The 23,965-nt window shown below is 39.1% G+C and overlaps 2 protein-coding genes and 1 long non-coding RNA gene across 7 annotated transcripts; 2 read left to right on the top strand and 1 right to left on the bottom strand.

The window, feature by feature from the left end:
• Positions 11,673 to 15,663, bottom strand: LOC110429805. Of its 4 annotated transcripts, none has more exons than XR_002446968.1 (4): positions 15,530 to 15,663; positions 12,488 to 12,617; positions 12,180 to 12,269; positions 11,673 to 12,093 (listed from the first exon to the last, which is right to left on the bottom strand). It is a non-coding gene; the product is annotated as an uncharacterized LOC110429805 (long non-coding RNA). The 4 variants fall into 4 exon arrangements; XR_002446965.1 differs by having other exon boundaries at positions 11,673 to 11,964; positions 15,530 to 15,652; XR_002446966.1 differs by lacking the exon at positions 15,530 to 15,663 and adding an exon at positions 13,385 to 13,472 and having other exon boundaries at positions 11,673 to 11,964.
• LOC8065221 (transcription factor JUNGBRUNNEN 1) lies at positions 13,177 to 14,684 on the top strand. The gene is made up of 3 exons (XM_002443583.2): positions 13,177 to 13,578; positions 13,663 to 13,949; positions 14,031 to 14,684. Exons 1-3 carry the CDS (start codon positions 13,350 to 13,352, stop codon positions 14,427 to 14,429), a joined length of 915 nt encoding a protein of 304 aa, XP_002443628.1. The 5' UTR covers positions 13,177 to 13,349; the 3' UTR covers positions 14,430 to 14,684.
• Positions 19,755 to 23,696, top strand: LOC8065220 (CBBY-like protein). 2 transcript variants are annotated; one of them, XM_002443582.2, is made up of 11 exons: positions 19,755 to 20,165; positions 20,709 to 20,758; positions 20,991 to 21,054; positions 21,268 to 21,316; positions 21,507 to 21,575; positions 21,991 to 22,052; positions 22,532 to 22,612; positions 22,768 to 22,922; positions 23,025 to 23,103; positions 23,187 to 23,330; positions 23,417 to 23,696. In XM_002443582.2, the coding sequence occupies exons 1-11, from the start codon at positions 19,921 to 19,923 to the stop codon at positions 23,517 to 23,519; spliced, it is 1,101 nt and encodes a 366-aa protein (XP_002443627.1). In that variant the 5' UTR covers positions 19,755 to 19,920; the 3' UTR covers positions 23,520 to 23,696. The 2 variants fall into 2 exon arrangements, with proteins under 2 accessions (XP_002443627.1, XP_021321954.1); XM_021466279.1 differs by having other exon boundaries at positions 20,086 to 20,165; positions 20,709 to 20,754.

Raw genomic sequence — 23,965 nt, 5'->3', positions numbered from 1 at the left:
CTAATTGCACAGTTTGCCTGTATTTTACGAGCCGAATCTTTTGAGACTAGTTAGTCCATGGTTGGACAATAATTATCAAATACAAACGAAAGTGCTACAGTGTGAAAATCCAAAAATATTTCAGATCTAAACAGATAACAATAATGGTTCACAAACAATTATCTCAGCTCAATTATGTACTGAGCTAATTGTTTGTGAACAATAATCGCTCACAAACAATTATCTCAGCTCAATTATGTAGCGAGCTGACATAGCAGCGTTCACAAACAATTATCTCAGCTCAATTATGTTTCCTCGCTCATCGTTCTCTCCCCCAGTTTCAACTCTAGCCATTTGAAACCTGTGATTGTGACCAAAGCTCTCTATATAGGCCTTCCCTCTATCTCAGCTCAATTATTGTGCTCCCACCAAGCAAAACCTCAGTTCTTGTACACCATCTCTCATACGTTTATGAATGAGACAGAGAAAGCTGAAGGCACCACTTGAAGGCTGACTCCATCCTTTGAAACACTTGTTCGCGACCAAAATAAACACATCCTTTCTAAGCCTGCGAAGTACACAGATTGGTGCTTCCTCCTCCTCTTCCAGGAGCTCCTATCTATGCGTTCTGAACTGGTGACCACAATTATTGGCAGACCTCTGCCTCTGTCTTCCGTGTCTCCAAACTGCTGCTCATGATTTTACCGGATGCTGCCAGCTCATGGTCGTCTCATGTGAATGGGTGGCACCAAGAAAAGAAAGCTGTGGTCCATGTTGCGACAATGTACATTGTATAACTTTGTTAAAATAATAAAAAATAAAATGGAGTTCTCGGTGATGGCTAATTAATCTTATATATGTTATAGTATAATAAAGGCTGAAAAACCGTTCCAATACAAGCGACAAGGTCATATATATTATCATATTTATTTATTTTTGTATTAATAATTGGATTGTTCCATATCTCTTCACAATCTGCTGGCAGGTCTGCCAGAGGTCATGCAAGGCTAGTCCTCCTTCCTTTACTATTCCATCAATACAATGAAGCTAGGCCTTGGCAGATGCTAACCACCGTACCACAGACCAAATGCCCATGCATCAGGACCATATAAAACGGTGCTGCCTTGCTCTCCCAGTTTCCACACTATGCATCTCAAACCAGTGACCACAACACTCTCTCTTTGTCGATCTTCTGCATCTCTCCTAGCTGGGACTGATGACTTTGCAAGCCTCGGCCTTAGTCGTGTTATGTGAATGGGTAGCATTGGGAAAAAAGAGTTCGCTTGATCTCCCAGTGAATTCACCAATTAGAATTTCGCAGCACGCAGGTGATCATAGTTAGGCAGTCATGAATGGACAAACTGCGAAAACAGCAGACCTGAACCTTGGATAAGCAAGGTACCGGCCGGTTACCATGATCCTTCGTAGACAGCAAGAGAATATGAATGGTCCACCCTCTCTATACTATATATATCTTCTTCCTCTGTGTAGGCTATATCTCTTTTCCTTGTCGGGTCTATTCTTAGAGCTTCTTATTGGTGTGAGAACCATTTTCAATTAATCTAGTTCCTATGATTTGTTTACTAATTGGTTCAATGTTCAGCTTTCAGCATTTGCTAGTCAAGGAATAAAATAAAATATTAAGATTTCTTACTTATTAACATTCTTCTCATGCATCTGTAATATATTATTAATTGAGGCTTGCAGTGATATTCCCAATACTTATGAGGAGGTAAGATATTAAATAAATCTGGACCCTTCATTTTAAAAAGAATTAATATTAAATAAATTAAAATTTTATTTTTATAAAAAAAGAGAGAAAAGAAGTATTAATTAAAATAATTAGAAAATAATTAGAAAAAAATCTGGAAATCATGCCAGCCAGCCTAAACCTTCTCGGCATGCATGCAGTATGCATTATACATTATACGGCACCAATCCATCCAAAAAGTATGTCACATAAAAAAGTTACACCAAAGTATGCACATCAATTTCGTATGGATCCAAAGCATATACATGTTTGTAGATTTGTTTTTAAAAAAAGAAGGATACATGATTGTAGATCTAACTGCAAGATAGTTTCCTAATATTTTTCCTACTTTCCAGATTAAAATATAGTTTTCTGTTACCACCTAGGAAGTAATATATATGTGACAATATCCATCAAGATCTACTTGAATGGATGGTACACAGCTACTTGGGAGTACCATAGGAAAGCCTATATTAATTTGTATTTGTTCTTAATACGTCGAGTTGATATAGATTTTTGAAAAAAACTATGTACTTCTACTTTTCAACGAGCACGCTGCCACGAAATAGTATTTATATTTGTATTTGTTCTTTTATGCTGAAAGTCATGTGTTCTTTATGCTGAAAGTCTTGTGTTCAATCTTGAAAGACACTTATTTTTTAAAGTTTTATTTATTTCTTGAAACTATTAACAGTTTGGGCATCTTATGCTTCTGCCTTGATAAATAGTACTAATTTAAGATTTGCCAACTGCCTCAGTCAATGGCCAATGGTTGGTCTGTCTGGTTAATAAAAATAATCACCTCTAATAATGGTTCCTGTACTACTGGATGCGGAGCTATAAGAAAGCATGAAACAAATCTCCTTCATAGATGAAAAAGGCCTCAAGGAAGCTGGATGTACGGTGTTTAGTAAGTATGATGCCTTGGGCCCAGTGTATCTCATGAATGATAAGTGGAGATACCGCAATCTGATGTGTACACGCATATAAAAGGGCAATGAGCAATGACTAAGCCAAACAGACTTGCTGTTCTCTAGTTCTTGGGTTGCTATTGTATATATAAAGCCCACTACACTATCCCTTGGACAAAGGAGGCATGAGTTGCACTACGTACAACATGCATTTGTGCACATATTGATGTCTTCACTAGCTATGCATGGGAAGTATCAAGAGCTCATCGAAAACAGCTCTCATGGCAGATGTGAGGACTTCGGAGTGAGGAGCGATAGGTTTGATCAACTCTTGCGACTTAGCATTGTCACACAGCTGTACAGGCCACACAAGTCCTTCAGCCAAAATTTCAAGCCGTAATGAACATTGGGCTAAAACTACAGGGTGGTTAACACCTACAGCTCAGAAAAGGGCCGGCCAGCCTTTATCCCTGCACCTGCATGACCAACCCATCTGTGGCTCTATGTGTGGGAAGCGTAGAACTGGGTGCCCTCGTCCTCCGAATTCATTTCAGTCCACACTCACAAAGTGCCTTCCCCATCTCCCAACCCACCCCAGATGATATGGCTACGTCTGCCGCAATCTCTGTCTCTTAATTATATGAATGGGTGGCATCGAGAACTGCATGGCAATGCTGTGAGACCACAGAATGTCTTTGATCTTTATCTCTAGGGCCGTCTGGATGGATCACTCAAGGACGACCAAGATCTCTGGTGCAACAAACACTGCAAGCTTCACCCTGTACCTATCCATTGAATGTAGAGTCTGAATGCTTCATAGGCTTATCCGATCATAGTTCCAACCTATGAATCTGTCAAATAGCAAATAAGAGCGTCCAAATAAATTAGCAGGGATGATGAATCTTCTTTTCACAGTTTCTGTACAAGTTCAATGACTTTGAGGTCTGAATTTATATAACTATTTGAAGGAAAAACTAATATCTAAACAACAATCTGAAGGGAACATGAAAATCTAATAACCTGCTGGATTAGATCATTACAACTAGGTGGATTAAATCTTGTAACAAAACAAAGATATTATATTAGGTAGCTCAGAACATATCCCATGGCTACTATCGAATTATACCTCCCTCGAGTGCAATACTGCAAAATTGATTTTTGACACAGTCGAAACCAAAGAGCGGTTTTAAAAACCGACGCTATGCCACTGATTGTAAAAATAATTTGTTTCTAGAGGCCCTAAGCTAGGGACCAACTCTGAAATAATATTTCTACCGGCTGTGTTATGTCAACCCAAACTGAAAATGGATCTCCACAGATGGTTGCATTGTGCGAACCACTGCCCTTGACACTATAGAGTGAGCTGACCTAGGCAACTAGCCCTGAAAATGGTTTTTGGACATTAAAAAAACCTCGCTAACGATGTCGCCCTGTACCTCACCTGGTCATGTACCAATGCTAGCACATCTGCTCTACACCCCCGCACAGGCCACACTAGGCAGTCAGCTGCATGGTCCCGCTTGCTGCGTGATACAGCATTGGGCCAGTCACCGTGGTCGAGTCGCCATTCTCATCGTGGTCATGCTGGTCGCGATGTCAATGTCATGCCTTGCTGCAAGCCAGGCCACGCGTTGTGGCACCAATGCCGCAACTGCCGTGTGTTGTGGTCGATAAGGATGCTATGGCTGGGAAGAAACCCAGGTGCGCATGGGTCCCATCAACATGGAAATGGAACCATAGAACACAACGAACTATACGTAGACCAGAATTTTCAAATATGTGCGTAGACTAATTTTTTTCACACATCTTCACAAGGAGACCTAACACTACCATTTTTAAGGGTGGGTGACTTAGGGAACCACCAGAAAAACCATATTTTTAGTGGCAGAAGTTTCAATGTGTGTCCACGGAAATATATGTACCTTTAATTAGGTGTACTTTTCTTAATGGAACTGCCCCTGAATATGAATTTATAGGGACAGTTTGCTAGCTACAGTGCTCTCTGTCGTAGTTAGAGGCAGTTATTATATGTCAATGGTTTCTCAATGAATTTCACGCTGACTCTAAAAAGGATTTGTGTAGTGGTGGCAGAAAAGTAAAAAAAAAGTAAACATGTATCAATGAGCATGTGAACAAAATTATATTTCTCTCTCTTACAATGGTTCCAAAATCAGTATTTTTTATAGGGGATGTGATGAGCCTCCTGTTTCATATTAGATGCACGTGGTATACCAACTACATTCCAAGCATACTAGAGGCCACATTAGTCCTTTGCCCATTCTAAGTCCTTTGTTTGTGGCACCAATCTGCATAGCCTCCTGAGGAGGTGGAGTTCAGATCATTAGGGCCGTCTATGGTTTGTTCTTATGCTCAAATGCAGAGGACCTTTAAGCCAGTTCATGCCTCACAGTTTGCACCCCCAAGCTTTGAGATGATACTTTGGGGGCTCTATGCTCTCTCATTCTTAAGAAACTTGTTTTTCTACTATCTCAGTCCCCTTTTGGTGGCCTTCAGGCTCCACATGAAAAACAACCTTATCTCTGTGCAGGTGATGAAAGGAGGCATTTGGTGAGGGGGATGGAGTATCTGAAGGTTTCAACATCTGTATCTACCAAAAACATAGGTTGCAACCCAGAGTGGCATGACCAAAAGTAAAGCATATTTTCTTTCTGTCAAAACCAGTTGTGCCTCTTCACAGGTGTGCCTGCGCTGCTAATTGCATTGCTGCATGTGCACTGAAAAAAATAGAAAAATGGTCAGAGAAATTTCTAACCAGAAGTTCAACCTCGACATTGCCTGAGAAATGTGGTTGATGACAGCAAGGTCAAGCTAGCGATCCTTTTATGGTTTTCAGGTTGTGAACCATGGTAGTGAAGGACAGACGCGCCATAGGGCCCATGTGCACTGATCGAAATGGGATATTTTGTTCTCAGCATTCGAAATTGGTTTCGTCGTGCATCTGTGGAATACATTTTACATGGTTCATATATAGAATATGTTCACGTAAAGCTAGAACATGTCGTACTGATTATTAGTTAAGTAGTTAGTTATTCTAAGAGGATTCAATATTTTCAAAATGATTGTTTGAGAAATCTATGCCACCAATTGGATAGTCAGATTAATTTTCACATGAGCCGCTCTTGTATTAATTAGATGTATACATATAAACTTTGCTAAATTTAAATTGGTGTCAAAGCTGAAACATAATGTGAGAACTTCTGCTGACCTGAAGTCAGCGCACTTAGAACATCAATGTTGGTCGAACGCATGTCCAGCAAACAATTAAAAAGCTGAAGACAATCACACCCATATATTAAGGGATTGGGTCGTGGGCGACAAGCAGTCCAATAGGAAATGTAGTGGGTAGGTGGCCAAATGAATAATCTACAATTCTGCACAAGCGTGTAATATATATATATATAGCGACAATATATAACTTCAAGCTCATGTCCTGAGAGGCTCAGTCACCTCACCTCATTACCATCCGGAGCCTGATGAGTGATGAGGAAGATAAAACAGAGGGCGACCTTTTCCACTTGGCTTTCCATGTTATTAGAAGCCTGCCACAGATGGCATTGTTATTGTCGCTTGCCACAACCTTTGTCGTCCTCGTCATGCGAATGGGTGCCACCGAGAAAAGAGAGCTTGCATGGCGATCGTGCGGTCATATTAATAACATTGGCGCCATGCATGTCATCACACACCCCGGTAGGTTAAGAAAATGAGGAAGTTCTACAAGTCATATGGGTGAATTCCTCCCAGTTGGGCTAGCCAGATACCATATCCCGCTAATCTAGCCCACTTGTGCTTCTCCCCTCAACGACCCAATGTGCTGTTCAATGTTGCCTTGTTTGAGCAGGAGCATAAAACAGAGTGCATGTCCTCATCCCCCTCTCCCAGTTTACACTCTTGGCAAATCAAAACCAGCGAACCAATAAGGTCCCTCTATCTAGGTATAGTCCTGCTAATTCCGATGACTTCGTCGCAGCTCCATCCCTTGACGTTTGTCTCATGATGTGAATGAGTGGCACCGAGAAAACAGAGCTTACATGACAGTGATGTGAGTTCACCTCTTTGCCATCTACAGCATACTACAATGAGGCAGCGTGTCCTCGCGATCATGAGTCGAGACGGTAGGTAGTGCTGCATCAACGTCAACTTGTGCCATAAACATATTTTAGTTCTTGGCCACCGTTAGGCAATGGTGGCCGTAGGGGCGCTGGAGCACAGGTATCACCGTATTAGCACGTTGGAGGCTGGGAATCTGTACATGTTCACACTTTTTTTTGCAAGGGAAAAATATGTGCAATCAAAAAAGAGAGAGAGAAAAATAAATCTAACTATTCACATGCTGTCTCCGCGCTGCTAGAATTTTTTTTTTAATTTTACAAAACAATCCCTCCTTTTAATTCCCTGCTCTTCATCCGATCCTTTAGTCCCCTGCTCTTCAACATTGAAGAGGAGCAGAGGAATCGGTGCGGAATAGGGATGGGAAAGAGAAGCGACGGATGCGCTCACATGGGTGCGGTGTTTGCATTTCTGTGGATCGGAGGAGGTGAAGCAGAAGGGCCAACCTGAGCTTTCGTTCTATGGATGCTTCGGTCATCAACTTTCGATGAATGATGTGAAGGGACAATTCGCTTGCACATGGACTTGTGGTTGTCTGTAGTGGTTTTCTCCAATTTATGTTTAGTAGATGTCAGCCTTTTAAGATCGTCATGTACGTCTATAAAAATTATCGATTTTCAAAATTTATTTGCAAATTAAGATGGCTTTCAGCAACTGGCTTTCTTGATGATTCATAGACGTGGTTGCCAAAGTCATCCATCTTTGAAATTAAAATCACTTTGTCCAAGAATCTGTTTTGTACTAGTGTTAGTTTACCTGATTATAAATTGAAATAATACTACATATATCCTAACTTGTTTACAAAGGAAATTTTCAACAAATTTACTCCCTTCATAACGATGAGTAGATGCACGAGTCCATGCACCATATAGAGAAGCTACACCTTCTTTACTCCTTACCTACTACTTAACACGTCCTGATGAAATCACATGCCTATAAATATTCAACATAATCATATTGGTCAGGCACGCACTAGTCTCTCTTCTTGATACTCAATATATCAGCGTGCAACGTTTCAAGCAAGAAATGAACTGTAAGCTACAATAGCAAGTCCAAAAATCAATGCAAGGCAATGGAAATGAGTGGCATCGAGAAATAAATGCTATAGTTGCTATCTTTTGAGTTCACTGACTGAGCAGTTCAGACATGCTTTTGTAGTGAGCACTGCTGTTGAGTAGTGCGGCTTGCAGATGAAGCCAAGGTTATGATTGCAAGGCTTGATCGGAGGCTATCATGCTTGTAGTGAGCACTGCTTGCACCCACGCCTGACTGAGCAGTTCAGACATGCTTTTGTAGTGAGCACTGCTGTTGAGGAGTGCGGCTTGCAGATGAATCCAAGGTTCTGATTGCAAGGCTTGATCGGAGGCTATCATGCTTGTGGTGAGCACTGAGCACTACTTGCAGTCACGCCAACTGAAAACGTAATGCCATGATTTCTCAAAAAAAAAAAACGTAATGCCATATGAGTAGCAGCATCCTATAGCAACAGTACGTAGCAAGAGGGGCAGCTTGGGTTGTATGCTATGTCTAGTCACCTGACTATGCTATGTTCAGAGAGTCAGTACTATTGGTTGTTAATTTTTTTTATGGAACCTATTGGTTGTTAATCAGACTATATAAAAAAAATATTTTGATTTTCATGAACATTAAGCCAAATATATAAGCTAAACTTGAACATTTTAACTGGTTGATACAAATGAATCATGGTATGAAATTTTTGGAATTTCTGAGATCCATCCATCTCTCGGTAGTGTTTCAAACTTTTCGCCATTTGAATCCCAAACCTTGACCGATTGCCTTGCTCGACCTAGCAGCCACGGAGTCATGACTTTTGGCCCTTGCCATCCGCGGTGCTACTCTCATCTAGACAACCAACCCAACCGTGCCCCTCATTGATGGCGCCACTGAGCTCATATCAGGCCAATCTCAATGAAGTTTTATTAAAGTTTTATGGACATTAAATATGCTGATGTAGCAATATATTAATGAAGAGAGAAAAAGATGATAAGACTTTTATAGGAACAGAGATATTTTTGTTTATGGAGGTGAAACTCTTCTGCACTATCTCATTGAAAGTGTTTTTTTATAAAAAAAAAACAGCTTCACACACAACTTTTCGATAAAGCTGAGTTGTTTTAAAAAGATAATATTTGTCAAAACTGCTCCAACAACTGCACACATGGCTCAGAGAAGGAACTGAGGGGGAAAGCTATAAAAAGCTACTTTTTTTAAGCCTCGCCTCTCTATGTTCCTTTGTCAGAGCATAAAAAATGAGCTTTACCTATGAAGCTACTTTGAAGAAGAGTGATTGAAAAAAACACTGCTCATAATAGTTCATGAGGTTGCTCATGAAGCTATGTCAAACAGATCCTTGAACTTTTATGTTGTCTTTGGATGACATACCATAGTTAATTTTGTCAAAGATATAGGTGGATAGACCTCAATCAACAAACTGGCCCATGCACTGCACCTCCTTATGAATCCTCCTCCATTCGTTCGTTTCACCTAATATTTCGGAACACTGTGGCACTTTCGTTTTTATTTAATAATTATTATTTAATTATGGACTAACTAGCCTCAAAATATTCGTCTCGCAAATAAAAGACAAACTGTGTAATTAGTTATTTTTTATCTATATTTAATGCTCCATGCATGTGCCGCAAGATTCGATGTGACGAAGAATTTTGAAAAGTTTTTGCGTTTTAAGAGGAAGTAAACAAGGCCTAAATTTTAGCGGTGGCAGGGTAGCAGCGCGCCTGAAATTTTCGCGCCACAGCAGAAGCGCACGCGAGCATAAAAGGTATGGTGGTCCATGGGCACCAACGGAAAAAAAACATAATTGCTAACATCACATAATAAATGGTTTGTAAACTAATAAAAAAAAGTTCTTAAATCGAGTATCTAAATTAAATTCCAATTGCATCATTATGTTTCTTACAATAAATCCTTCAAAATACGATTTTACATGGACATATTTAGATAATTTTTTATTAATAAACATTTCTTTCGTGAAGATAGAACAGAGACGATGTTCCTGGTTCACAAAAGCATTGTTCCCTTTTCAACAGAAAAATGTTCTTAGTTTAGAAGAACCGTATTCCAGTTTTAGGTTCATGATAACATGGCATCAAAATAAATAAATAAATAAATAAGTACACAATGTAAATAAATAATAAAATCGGGAACAAATATACACAAGCTTTCATGACATATATGAGGAATATTATATCATATTTTGGATGCATATATCTCCACAAATATTTGCAAGCTTAGTTAGTGCATTAATCGAGGACCACGGCAACCAGGCGTCTGCTACACCTGCGACAAGTCGTGGCAAAAGCCAAATGTCACCCTACCATGGAGCACCTATACTTAAGTAGCAGAACCCCGCGATGGCTGTTGGCATCAAGCCGAGCAGCGTCAAGCATCATCAATCCAAGGTCAACATATACTGTTGATAAGTTTTGATTGAAAGTTTTTTAGCGTGTCAAATTTATATTAAATTTACATATTTTGAGATTCAATATTTGTAATACTTGATAAGGTTTAAAACTCTATATATATTTATGTTTTTTTTTCATTTCAGTTCATTTAATGTCAAAATATTGAATATAAGATTACAAGATATTTATACCCTCACACGAGTGCGTGTATGGTATAGTGGTAGCGAGGTGTTAGTGTTAGTGGTAGGTCGTGGTTTTGAGTCTTGAGTGACACCAATCTATTCATGTGCTATTTTGTGGACGCACTAGAATAGTAAAGAGGTGTTAGTGTTGGCAAGGAAATCGCTCCACTGAATTAAGGAAGAAAACTACAATATGATCACTCTCAGTCGACTTGATAAATCATATCTAAGTCATATTGCAATTGTTAATCGCTTGCTTAGTATGAACAGCAAGATTCTTCAACTCTAGGCTGAACGATACTTCCCATAAGACAAATAATATTGTCTCAGCAGTCCAGTGGTTTGAGCCTGTTCGCTTGAGCTTATCTGCCGAATCTGCTAATATTTGATCATCAGCTTCTTTAGATTAGCTTTTATTTTTTTTTACCTATTTGATTGAGCTCGATGGACTGTCCGTTAGTAGAAGTTCTTATTGCGATGTATTGTCAGTTGCTAAAACCTCTAACAGGCTTTCTGTTGCTAAAAGTTGGACCGTCCGAATTGTCCGTTGCTAAATATGATGTTTGTCGCTGATACATATAACGACGGCTTCAACAACGGCAGCGGTCTGTCGCTATAGCCTTTAGCCACGGACTGTCCATTGGTGTACACCCCTTTTAGCAACGGATTGTCCATCGTTGTTTAAAGGTTGTGGTGTAGTGTAGTCATTCAGTAGTATTTTTCTTTCTCAATAAATCCGCGAACAATAGTTTCAACCATGACTTTTCTATCAAGCGAACAGGCCAAGCATATTGTATCAAGAAGCGGTGTTGTCTCTAAAAATGGGATGTCTGCCTCTGAAAATCGCTGCAATTTTTTCAAGGGTGCCTCAGTTTTGACGACCCGTCTCTGTTAATCAAACACTACTGAAAAGGAAATACCTGCTGTTCTTTACAAGAACCGGTTCTGAAGCTTGAGCTTCACAATCAGTTTGTGAAAGAAATTGTGGGTAATGCTTATTTTTCTCAAGTTTTTTTAAACCAAGAGAGATACCCTTAGATATTACGACCACATGTTTACAACTGAAACAACAACCATTTTTTCTTGCAAATTCATGAATTTTGCTGCTGACTTAATTAAAGTGGTTGACATATATATTCATATTCAGTCCAAACTATAAACAGAATAATCCATCTATATGCTCCTAATTAATCTAGCCCCTGATTCAAGATTTTTTTAGAGCTACAAATAATAACCAGCTGCAAAAACACACACACACACAAACACACACACACACAAATATCTCTGCCAAACAGGGCTATATTAACAACAGGAGTGGTTCACCGTACAACAGATCATCTTGTCTGATTGGATACATGGAAGTGCAGTGCTATATATACGCACAAAAGCAGCAATTAGTTCAGTCAAGAGAAAGGTCAGTTTGTGGACCCTAAATGTTTTCACCATTATCAAACGAAATAGTGAGTCAGAATTTTCAGTCCGCCAAATTTCCATACATGACTTGGGGTGCATATTTTGAGACGTGGTTGTCGTCTTGTTACAAATCCACAGATATTGACTCGACCATCACACTGTCCCAAACCAGGAAATGTTCAATTATTTTTCATTGCCATGCCTGCTTGTTAAGGTCCATAGATGTGTTGTCGTCATGGATATGTGTAGTGAATGAAGGTGTGCCACTTTCCTCGCAGTGACTAAATCTTACGGGCCACAATTTGTGTCGTATGAATGGACTGAGATTCTTCATCCTGAACCGTACTAGTAAAGGAGGGACTGAATTTCTTACCTAATCAGAAGCTTCTCCAAGTTCTGTCATTACACTTGAGACAAATCAGCACATAACTTTCCGCAGACATAAAGGTCTCAGAATATTTATCTGTCAAAAAAAAAATTAGTGATTAAGCCTTACTCAATAGGAAAATTAAATTATTGTCTATGGTGTAGCTTTTACACCCAGCTTCTCTTCCTAAAACAAGTTTCCTGTCTGTAGTAACAACCATGGTTTAAAATTATACAACAGCCGGCCCAATTCAGAGAGAAACTAGATCAGTCAACCAAAAAAATTACAAATCTTTGAAAATATCTGATAGTTACCATTCATGTCCAAAATTTGATTTGCGAACAAGCAAAAGGATCCAGTTCAAGGAATCTTTTTTCCTTGTAGAACTTGTAGCTGAACAATCTTTTTTCCTCCTTTAGTGAAATTTAAATGGCAGTCCCTATCCTGAGCTCCAAGAAAATAATCTAGTAAATTATGGTTGGCATCGGTAAATAAAGTCCAGGCTGAAACAAAGACATGTTATTATAAGATTTACCACACACTCCTGTAGAAAAAAAGGAGAGTAGAAAATTCACCGCTGCAAAAACAACTATCTTAAACAAATCAATCACACTCCTACCAAGTCAAAGGGAATGACGTGTGCCTTGACTTGACACAACATAGTGTGTTGATATGCTCAACCATACAAGAAAAATCTGACCATCATCTGAAATAGCTAGATTCCTAGCTCAAAAAGATCAGAACGACTACTCAACCAAAGAAGAGCATCACTAAGATGGGTTCCAAGTCAAATATTGATCATTCGTTAAAGTTTGACAAAAAAGTAGATAAATTAGGTTAAATAATAGTCTAGTTCTCCTCGTCTGTGCAGAAAATAAAATGAGAAAGTTCAACTTATAAGGCCAAAATTCTCTGACTTGACTTGGACAAAAGTTTCTGACAGCTTCATCTTAATATTAATAAGGCCAAAATTAACGTCTGATGACCACTCATGTACTGAAAGGACCATGTAAGCAGCTTCCATTTGGCCATCCAAATATATTAATACAGCGATTAACCAAGTCCGTACATCAGCTTCCATTAGGCCCTATCGCCAATTCACCATGTAAGCAGCAATCGAACCCTAGAAACTTCAAGCTCATAGCAAGCAGGAAAGAACCTCTCCAGTAAATAAACATGGAGGAGGAGAAAAAGCCATCTCAAAGGATCACCAAGAAGGAGAATGGTGGCAGAGCAGACGACAGAAACGAAGAGGATGATTTGGTGTTCCCGGGCTTCCGGTTCCATCCAACCGATCAGGAGCTCGTGGGATTCTACCTGAAGAGGAAAGTGGAGAAGAAGAGCTTCAGTATTGACATCATCAGGGAGATTGATATCTACAAGCATGACCCCTGGGATCTTCCAAGTATGTTTCAGTTCATGTCATGTCCATGTATGATCTATGTGCATATATTTGTGAACTAACTGTGTGAGGCATTTATGCGTGCAGATGAAGCTCGGGATATGGTGCAGGGCACAGGAGACAAGGACTGCTACTTCTTCTGCCTGCGTGGCCGGAAGTACCGGAACAGCATCCGGCCCAACCGCGTCACTGGCTCTGGCTTCTGGAAGGCCACCGGCATCGACAAGCCAATACACGATGGTGCTGGTGAATGCGTCGGGCTCAAGAAGTCTCTCGTCTACTACCGCGGCAGTGCCGGCAGGGGAACCAAGACTGACTGGATGATGCACGAGTTCCGACTCCCCTCCACGGAGTTGGTTGAGCTCCATGATGCTGTCAGTGCTAAACTGCTGAGATTTTTCGTGATAGGTAAACTGAAACAAAGTAACTAATTCTTTGTTGTTTAATGATCACAGGAAATATGGACTATATGCCGGATCTTCAAGAGGAGCACATCGTACAACCGGAGGTGCCAGCAGCAGCAGAAGCAGGAACAAGGCAGCAAGCGAAACCACCACCAGCAGCAACAGTTGCAGTACTACTATGACTACTACCGCTACCACCAGCAGCAGCAGCACCATTACTTCCACTCATCCGAGGCGGCTTATGCTGCAACTGAGCACCACCAGCCCTTCCTGCTACGCGGTTTCCATGGTTCATCGCCGTCATCAACCGAGATGACGGTGTCATCAGGATTCATGGGAGTGGGACCTCCATTGCCACCATCGACATCGAATCTCGGGTGGAGCGATGTGACATGCTTACAGGACAGTGGCAGCACCTGGGACGAGCTTGGGAGGATCATGGAGATCTGACTATGGATGCAACGCCTACATGTAAATATGAATCAATAGCTTGCATGGTTCTGGCATTAGTATATACAGTATTACCTGACCTTACATAATTACTGACCGTCAGTTGTACAATATACTAGTGGTTTTACAGTTAATTTCTGATGTTTTATGAACGTTGAGTATGGACATATATATAGCTGCTCTGCTTCCTGGATTATGTCGTTAAAACCTTTCTCCATTGGAAGGTCGAATTAATGGATTTAGTTACTTGCTTAATCGAATTGGCATGTATCCAGCATCAGCGTCACTGGATTATGACAACAGAATTCTTTGACTCCGTAGCTAGGTGGGCGCTGAAAGCAGTAGCAGTGAAGGTTGTGGATGCTAGGAAGTGCATGATAATTTTATATCAGAAGACGGGGCTTTATTTGTTTCTTGCCAAATCTTTTTTTTTTGCTTTATTGATGGTGGTGTAAGAATTGTGTGTATGTTAATGTCTTGTTCCTGTAGAGTCTAGGTGTCAAACAGTCAAAAATCAGTATGGTTAAAATGGTAAAAAGATTGGTTTGTTCCATATGTTTGATGTGAAAACGTACATGTGCACATACATGGTTCAATACAAATTGGTGTATATATTGTAAACCCTTTTAGTCCGAATAAGAAAGGTCCATTAGTAGTGCATTTTTTTGTTTAGCCTCCACGTTATAAACATGCCCTTTTGGATTTATCCACTAGCATTACCTTTCTTTTTAGCAAATTTGTATTTGTTTTATAGTTTTGAAACTTCAGATACAGTATCTGTTCACCCTCACATCGTATAATGACCTTATTATGAAGGAAGAATGTTGATCTTCATTGTTTTTTTAATTATGTGATTTTTTATCTCTAATTTTAAATCCATTAATTGTGAATAATGCCGTATAATTTTTGAGAAACAACCTCTATAACCAGTTGGTGGCACAAATCAGTTGTGAAATTGAGGGAAAGTGTTCTCTGGTGGTGATTGTTCATAATGAATCTACTAATAGTATATAATCTACATAGTACATATATAGAATCATAGATACTAATAATTAGAGGATGGACAAAATGTTTGGTTAAGGATAATTAAATAGACTTACCTTGGTAAGAGGAAGATTTCTTTATCTTTTTTAATTTGTCCCCTCGCTCGTAGCCTTCGATCATGCAACCATCGTACATGACAATAATTCCCATGCATTATGATGAAACACCTTCCATCTCACTCCTAAACATCAAGATCTATACCATTACACCTACACCAACATGCTAGAAAAACTTTTTTATTAGCCCTGGTCTATAAATAGCTACTCCTTACTTTCAAGTCTATATATGCCACATATATAGTTTGTCTTCCACCGTTGGCTTTGCAACAACAGTAGTAAATTTAGGAGTTCATCCAACCAATGGTGGCCATCATTCTTGAACTCCATCTTTGTTTCCCAAATCATAGCACATCTACAATGTGTATGCGTGTGTGTGCTACAATACAAGAGACAACCCTTGAGCCTTGATACACAATAGCAGCATTACAACTGAGGCAATGTACCTAATCTGCACATACCTTGTGGCAATAGTATAGGCACGAGAGGCATTGGGAACTTAGCTATTACCAAGTTTGCCATTCCGTGTTCAGAATGGCACATCAATTGTCTGGTTTCAGAGAACACCACCTAGGATTTTTGTGTTATATGTTCTTGGCAAAAGCACCCATATCTACTGGTATCCTGGATATGTTGATGGTCAGGCTATTATACGAATGTTTGGGGAGGCAACATTGTTCTATAACAACTCTTGTGTTTCTAGTGCCAAAATGCTACTAGCATGTAAAATTAGATATAGTGATTCAATTTCTTCAGGACACAAAACACAAGATAATGGTAGGATGGAACAATGTGGAATTCTTACTGATATATACCTCGGTACTAATTCTATCTTTCCTATGATCTTTACACTAAAATAACCTTCAGGGTATCAAGATGCAATGAAATGGTCTGGCTTGTATGTGTACTTTATTGGAAGATAAAAATCTCCTTATATAATATAATTCTCATGAGTAAGATCTAAAATTACATATTATTTATTGAATCAAGAATTTAATTGCCAAATGAATATACCTATTATTACATTAATGCTTAAGTGTAGCATATAGGTGACCCAAATAATTCTATAAATGTACTTATATAATGTTATGATTGGCTGGTTACAATTTTAGGAACTAGGTATGCTACAATAGCATCAATTAATACCGTGACTATTCTAAATATCTATAAGGTTTGTTCATGCGTTGTGTCTACCTTTTTCCTGCCCCTCCGTTCTATGCATTAAATCTTGTCAAATACTAGTGCTACTACTGGAGAAATGGTCATTACATCAACTGGCTTATAACCCCCTTTGGAACTGGATTCTATTCGCATAGTAACCATGATGATGTGATACCAAGGAACATCATGTTTGGTTTTTAATTGGGGTTAAAGTAATTATTATTACTTCTTATTCTTGCTAAGAATTAGATGTGAAACTATGAGCTTCCGCAACTGGTTGGTGTTATGAACTAGGAACAAAAACCTTTCCAATGCAGCTTTGTAGCCACTGTAGCTCCACAAGTTGTACTAGTGGCCGTCCAAAATGACTAATTCAAGTGATAAACTTAGTGCAATTTGTTGAACTGGAGAAGGGTGGTGGAGACCCATAGGCTCATAGCCAGTTTGCAGGAAAACCATGTAGACATACTTCATTAGTATATATAATGAACATGTGTTACATTACAGAACCTAATAATTAAGTCCAAACACTACACACTTGACCAAGTGTGGCGATATATTATGCATATTGTACATCGCCAATTTAAGATCCTAGCACACATTATCCATATAAAATAGTGCATGAAGTAGTATGCTCAACTTTAATTCACCAGAACAAGGACATTGTCTACCCTAGATTATGCAAATGTGGAAAAATTAGACCATGTATGATGGCAAGGACATTGTCTACCCTAGATTATGCACATGTGGAAAAATTAGACCATGTATGATGGCATGCTCCCTTTTGCTATGATCTAGCTACAATAAAATGAGGAGTACCCTTGTTGTTCCAAGGCTTTGAGTTAAAATTTGTTGATGCAAAGCTATGGCTTATCTAATCCAACATAAGAAAAGGCATCAACATTATAAAAAAACAATGGGCACAAATATTTTTATGTGTAATAAAACAACCATATGACATATTACTATACCACATCTAAGTCATTCATTTGTGCAATCCACTCACTAACTGATGTTACATCTTGTTATTGCTCTTGAAGCACTTTTAACCAAACTATGAGAGGTATTGCACAATGTACACATTGCAAGTGCCTTTATAGTTAGTTTACAAATTTCCACACATTTTTTTCTCAAACGTTAGCATGCTATAAGTTGCTTCTCCATACCAGATAGTAAAATGTGTTTTTATACCACTTTATTCCCCTCGCAAGCATGTTTAAAGAGACATTAATGTCAAAGATACCTTCTCGTGTTGCAATTGACTGTCACTAATTATCCAAAGATCGAGTAAATCTTAATTCATGTTTACTCATTTGGTCGGCTATTTTATTAGGTTGGAATTAACATATTCAAGAATTAGCCATATTAAATAGTGATAGTACCGAGTATTCTCTACGTCTCAATTTGATAAGTTCAACTTTCAATCAACCAGGACAAATGCTACTCAACATAGAAACACTAGATTTTCTACATAGAAGTGAAGCTTGGGACTATCTTTGAAGTGGAACAAGTGATTAATCCTAAAGTCCGAAGCTGTAAAATAAGTTATTACAAAATCAACAATACAACCATTTAGTTCCAATGCATTTAGAAAATGAGGTCTTAAATTGTCCTCCAATATTAAATATACTTTCCACACAAATGGTTGGAACCATCAATTGGTTCTGATCGTGCACATAGGTTACAAAAAGATTTTGAATACATAGCAGTTGTGTTATGTGGACCTTCACAACATATTTGTGTTACAAACTGGTTGTGATGTCATCCAAGGTATCACAATGGGTTTGTGCATGAACCAGTTGTGATTAGTAGCATCACAACCATTTCTCCGTCTAGACCCTTGGTCTAGTGTGTATGGCCATTGAACCAGTCTATATCCATACTAGTGACAACCAGTTAAGGACAGATGGTTTTCTAAAAGGCCGTTTCTCTCGTAGTTTTAAATGCATAGCTACATCTCACATACTTATAGTTTTGCATATGCAATGTTTAATTTTTTGCGAAGGGCAATGCTTATGTGTCTTCCTTCCCCAATGGTCTTTCTTTAGAAAAAAAATATATTTGTTTAATTTTTTTGGCATCAGTATTTGGTTGTCTACTCATCCCATCCAGCATGAGATGGTGAATTGATGATAGAGATGTTCCATGTATGAATAATCGTATAACAACTCATTCAAATGTGAGAACCACGTAGGCAACGATGGTAACATAAGAAAACTTGAGGAAAATAGGGATGGTATGAAAATCAACAATGCTAAACTATGATAAAACTCTAGGAAAAGTTTACTAGGAACCAATAAAACCACCTATACAAAGCTAATCAATAACATAGGTACGACAGTAGACACAATTTAGGAATTATTAGACTATAATAAAATGAGATATACATGAATATGAATACCTTACCCTTACCAAGCTTGGAGTTGTGTCTTCACAAATTTCTTTATTTTTATTTTAATTTGGGACAAGCCAAAGGTAAAAAAAAGAAAAAATACTGGTCAATTTTCGGAGTGTAACCTCCATTCTAATTGTCCAATTTACCCGCATTTGATCTAGATAAATCAAACTAGATGTAATAGTTTAAATGAACTGACTTTAAGTTGCTGCTGTTTCATGGTCTTAAATTTCTTTATTCTGTATATACTGCCTCCATTAAAAAAAATGAGCATCTCTTTTTGATTAGATTTGTTGGGAGTAATAACATTAATATTTTATCTCTCTAAATAAATTAAATATAAAAATATATTTCATACTTAATATAATGATATTTTCTCAGCATCATAAATAATATTATTTTTTATATAGTTGTTTAAATTTGATAATAATTAAATTCTTATGTATTTTTTTAGGTCAGAGTGAGGAGCCAATTGAAATATATTCCATAATAGTCTCCTATTACATATCTGATGAAAAAGCTGGAAAATATTCTCCCTCAAGGGAAATGAGAGGAGGAAGGAGGATGCACCCGACCAAAGAAATTGGTCCAGATACGGTGCAGGACGTAAAATAAGTTTTCATTCAGAACTGAAAGCCAGAACCCATCAATATCAACATGAACATCAACGGTGATTACTGATTAGCTTAAGCACTATGTCACTGTGGGCCCACCGACCCACTCAGGTGGTGGACCATCCAATCCCATCATCACTGTCCCTGTCCTCTCCCATCGGCGGGGGGATAGCTCGCCGCCGCCGGTCCACTCGCCCACCGTCTACTCCACCTCGCCCATCATGTCTGCCGCCACAGCTGCAGCTGCCGCTCGGTGCGTCCCGCTCCGGGCGTCCCCGCCGGAGACCGCGAAGTCTCCCGCTTCCGTGCCCACCTCCTCGGCCGCCTCTGCATCTGCTCCCCTCCGCGCCGCCGCCGTCGCCGCGGGACCTGGCCGCCGTTTCCCGGCGCCGCCGCTCCGGTGCTCCTCCTCGTCGCCGGAGAACTCTGCACCGCCGGATCTTGGCTTGCTTCTGGAGGTGGAAGGGTGAGGCCTGTTAAAAATCCTGTCTTTGTAGCGTTTAGTTCGTCGATTTCTTATCTTGTTCCAAATGGAGCGCCCTTTTCTGCTTCTTTGCTATGTTAGCTCCTCAAGCTACTAAGGTAAAGCTGTTTCAGCTACAGGCCATCTGGCCACGGGGATTAGAAAATTTCAAATTAGAACTGCTGTATGAAGACAAATGTTGAAAGTCGATGGCCATCTGGCCACGGGGATTAGAAAATTTCAAATTAGAACTGCTGTATGAAGACAAATGTTGAAAGTCGATGGAATTGGGTTTGCTCAGAGGTAATTGGTGCAGACAAGTGCCACAGTCAAGCGATGTGGTAGTATCTGATTATTTCTTTGCGAACGCTTTCTCCATTGATTATTTGTAATAGCTGCACCATGCTTTCGTTGTTGAACAAATACTACTAAGCTTTTATGAGCTTTTGTGGAGTGACATGTTTTCTTTCTCTCAAACTCCTCTGCATTGCTGATCCAGAACAGTCAATGTTTCTGATTGAGTATTTCGTGTTTCTGTTCCTCCAGAGTTCTTGCAGATGTCTACCGTTTCGGCAATCGCCAAGCTTTCAATGTAGGTGCGAAACACAAAAAATATACTTCTATTCTTCACACCCTTATTACCAAGTTCTATTGCACTGTATTTTACTCCAATATGGCTACTATGCTGAGGTTGAAATGTAAAATAGTAAATTCAGTAGATAAACAATGGAGCGGTCTAGCCTCTGGCAGAGTACAAGTCTACCTGCACAAGTATGAATGGTTCTTGCCTGTTGATTTTAATACATTTTAACCTTTTCTTTTCACCAGCATTTCGAAGCCTCGGGCTAGATTGTGCAAATTGGACAGAGCCAATATATGCTGATTTGGTGAGGTGAATATTGAATTCTTTATCCTTGTCAATCTTGAGCATCACATGTCCTGCCACTCCAACATCGAGTTAACAAATGGCATTATGGATGGAAACATGGGCCCTTGCTGTTTTGTTCCCTTTTGTTTAACCTCTAATAGTATCAACTGGACTGGATGGGTGTGTTTCCTTTTCTCATTATGTTGCTTATTTTCCTAAAGCTGCATTTTTTTCTAGGAAAGCTCGTGGTGATGAGGAAAGGATGTTGGCAATATTCTTTGACAGGGTATGCTCTGTTTCTTCCCCTAGTACCATCTTTGGTTAAGGAAGAATTAGCAAATCTGATTACATGACACTGCAATTCAGCTTTATTATGTAACAAACTACTTGTAAACATAGCTTTGTGGAGACTACTAATTGCTTCTGCTGGTAGATTTTCTTCTTGGAGCTTAACCCCTTCCTCTAACTCAACACAGATTGGCTGGCCTGCATCTTTGCCAACTAGTGAAAAAGGGACATTTATAAAAAGTGTTCTTCGTGAGAAGGTAAGCTCATATTTCATCAAACATAAGTTGGCTTATATATAATACATCTGGCCTTGGGCCTTGGCACAAGTTAGCTTGAGCTGTTACCTGCATGGTAGTCTGGTACTGTTTTTTATCCTTTTCATCATCACCAGACTCTGGATTTCACCTAACTTTTATATGTGCCAATTGAATTGAGCTAAGGTTCACATTTTCACGTGGTGCATTTGGATGTATCCTGAAAGCTGGATTACTTTACTTAATTCCTGTTGTATGCACTAGTTTCTCCTTGCTTTTATTCACTATTACTTGGTACTAGTTTCTAATTTTGACTATGATTTCAAGCATCTTGATTAATCAAGAGCATGAATTTACACTTGACCTCCAAATCGACTAGTCTTTGTATTGACATCTTCTAGCATCATTCTTGTTGTAGTTGAAAGCTTTGGAAGAGTTCTCAGGTTCTGATAGCTTACCACTACGGCCTGGAGTCGAAAAGTAAGTCTTCGAGCTCCTGTTATCACTGTATGTCAAAAAAATTTCTCTACATAGATATCCAGGAGTTTCTTCTATTACTTAGAGAATGCTCTCATGATAATCTGAAATTACCTGTAATATGCAGTCTCCAAACATAAAAATTCTTTGTTTCCATACATAAAAAGTTCACAGGAATTACAGGACCATTTTACTAATTGTGCATGTGTGGCCATGTGGGGCGTTTGTTATCTGATGAACAAAGGGATGCAAGTTGCAGACTTGCAGCATCTTGATAAAAGTTCTTATGTGTTCTGATACGAATTCTGCATGATTGCATCTATCCATGATCATTATAACCTAATTATTTTTTATCCTATATATATTCAAGTCTACAGATCTTGTCTTTGTTCTGTACTCTTTGCTTGCCATTAGATATGAATGACTATGTCCTGAACTTTAAATTGTCTTGTGTCTGATTCTGTGAATGAAATCGTTTGAAGGTTCATTGACGATGTACTTGGTGAGGGTATCCCTTTGGCCATATTGGCAACATATGGGAGAAATGGGGAAAAGATTTCAAGGTATGGTTTATATTAAAAATAGCTACTGTCCGGTCTTATAATTTGTTTCAAACTAATGTGCCAATATTCTATCAAGTTTAACATACTACTATTGTTCTTAAGGATAGATGGTATAAAAAATACTGTGTTCTCATTTCTTTTCTATTTGACTCTAGATCTATAGCTATGAAATTAGGCCCTGAAAGAATCTCGAAAATAAAGATTGTTGGAAAAGTTGAGGTTGAAGAAAGCTTCTATGGGCAACTTGTTCTTGGTAAAGGAGTCACATCTGGTTTGGATGAGCAACTTGTCAGGGAAGCCCAAAAGGCTGGTGAGTATTACTGATTAAAAAAGTTGCAGCCTCTTCTGTATAGTTTTTGCTTTGAGTTCAATGATTATTTTGTTGTTAATTCCAAATATTCTGTTCCCACAGCTTCTGCAGAGAAGCAGAGGATTGCAGAAGAAGTTGCATCGATCCTAAAACTTAGTGTTGACATCACAGCATCCGAAAGGTTGTTGCTAACACTGATTGTGCATAATTTCCATACCTCCCTAAAAGAATATTATCTAATTTTGACCTTGTCACTGTTATCAGCTCTGATAAGGTAATAGCAGCTCTCCGAGCTGGTTCAGAATATGTTGGGTGTGACGTGCAAAATTGCGTTCTTGTTGCGGGCAGCCAATCTGGTGTGCTTGCAGCTGAACGCATTAATATGCCATGCATAGTTGTTCGAAGCAGGTAAGCTGCCTTTGTCTGCCATGTAACTTTCTTATATCTCAACCATGATTCCGATGCTTACTGTTTATAAAATTAATGTCTTCCAGTTTTACTGCAAGAGCAGAATTTCACTCTGCAAAGGCAGTTATGGATGGATTCGGAGACACAGACTTAACCGTTTCAAAACTACTGAGCAAAAGGTGGTCTTAATTATGTGTCACTTGTGAACACAAATGTTTGGATTGGAGGCTGTTATAAAGTTGTAATTGATTGAGTGCTAACCGGACCAAAGCTTTATGTAAACATGACACTTGAGGTGTTGCTGATGAAAGCTGCTGAGTAATAAAATGAATAAATAAATTCAGGTGGTGCCATCGTTTACTTTCATCTTCTCCATATATGTCGATGTTAGACGGATGAAAACCCTCATCCACATACACTACTATGCTCCTATCATGTTGGCTCCACGGATTCTCATGCACCATTGCTAGCTTGTTTGGTATTCAGATATCTGGTCGTGCATGTCTTGCCCACTGTATGTGCCACGGTGATCTACCATGTGGCCCTCATTGCATTATATTAAGACCAGTGTTGTTCAACTCCCTGTGGAATCGCAGAAACAGCATGGATTTTGGAGCAAGAAATCATGGTCGAGC

This window comes from Sorghum bicolor, chromosome 8 (assembly GCF_000003195.3).
Source record: "Sorghum bicolor cultivar BTx623 chromosome 8, Sorghum_bicolor_NCBIv3, whole genome shotgun sequence".
NCBI classification, from domain to species: domain Eukaryota; kingdom Viridiplantae; phylum Streptophyta; class Magnoliopsida; order Poales; family Poaceae; genus Sorghum; species Sorghum bicolor.
The sequence above is the reverse complement of the archived record's forward strand: the minus strand, read 5'-3'. Positions and strand labels throughout refer to the sequence as shown.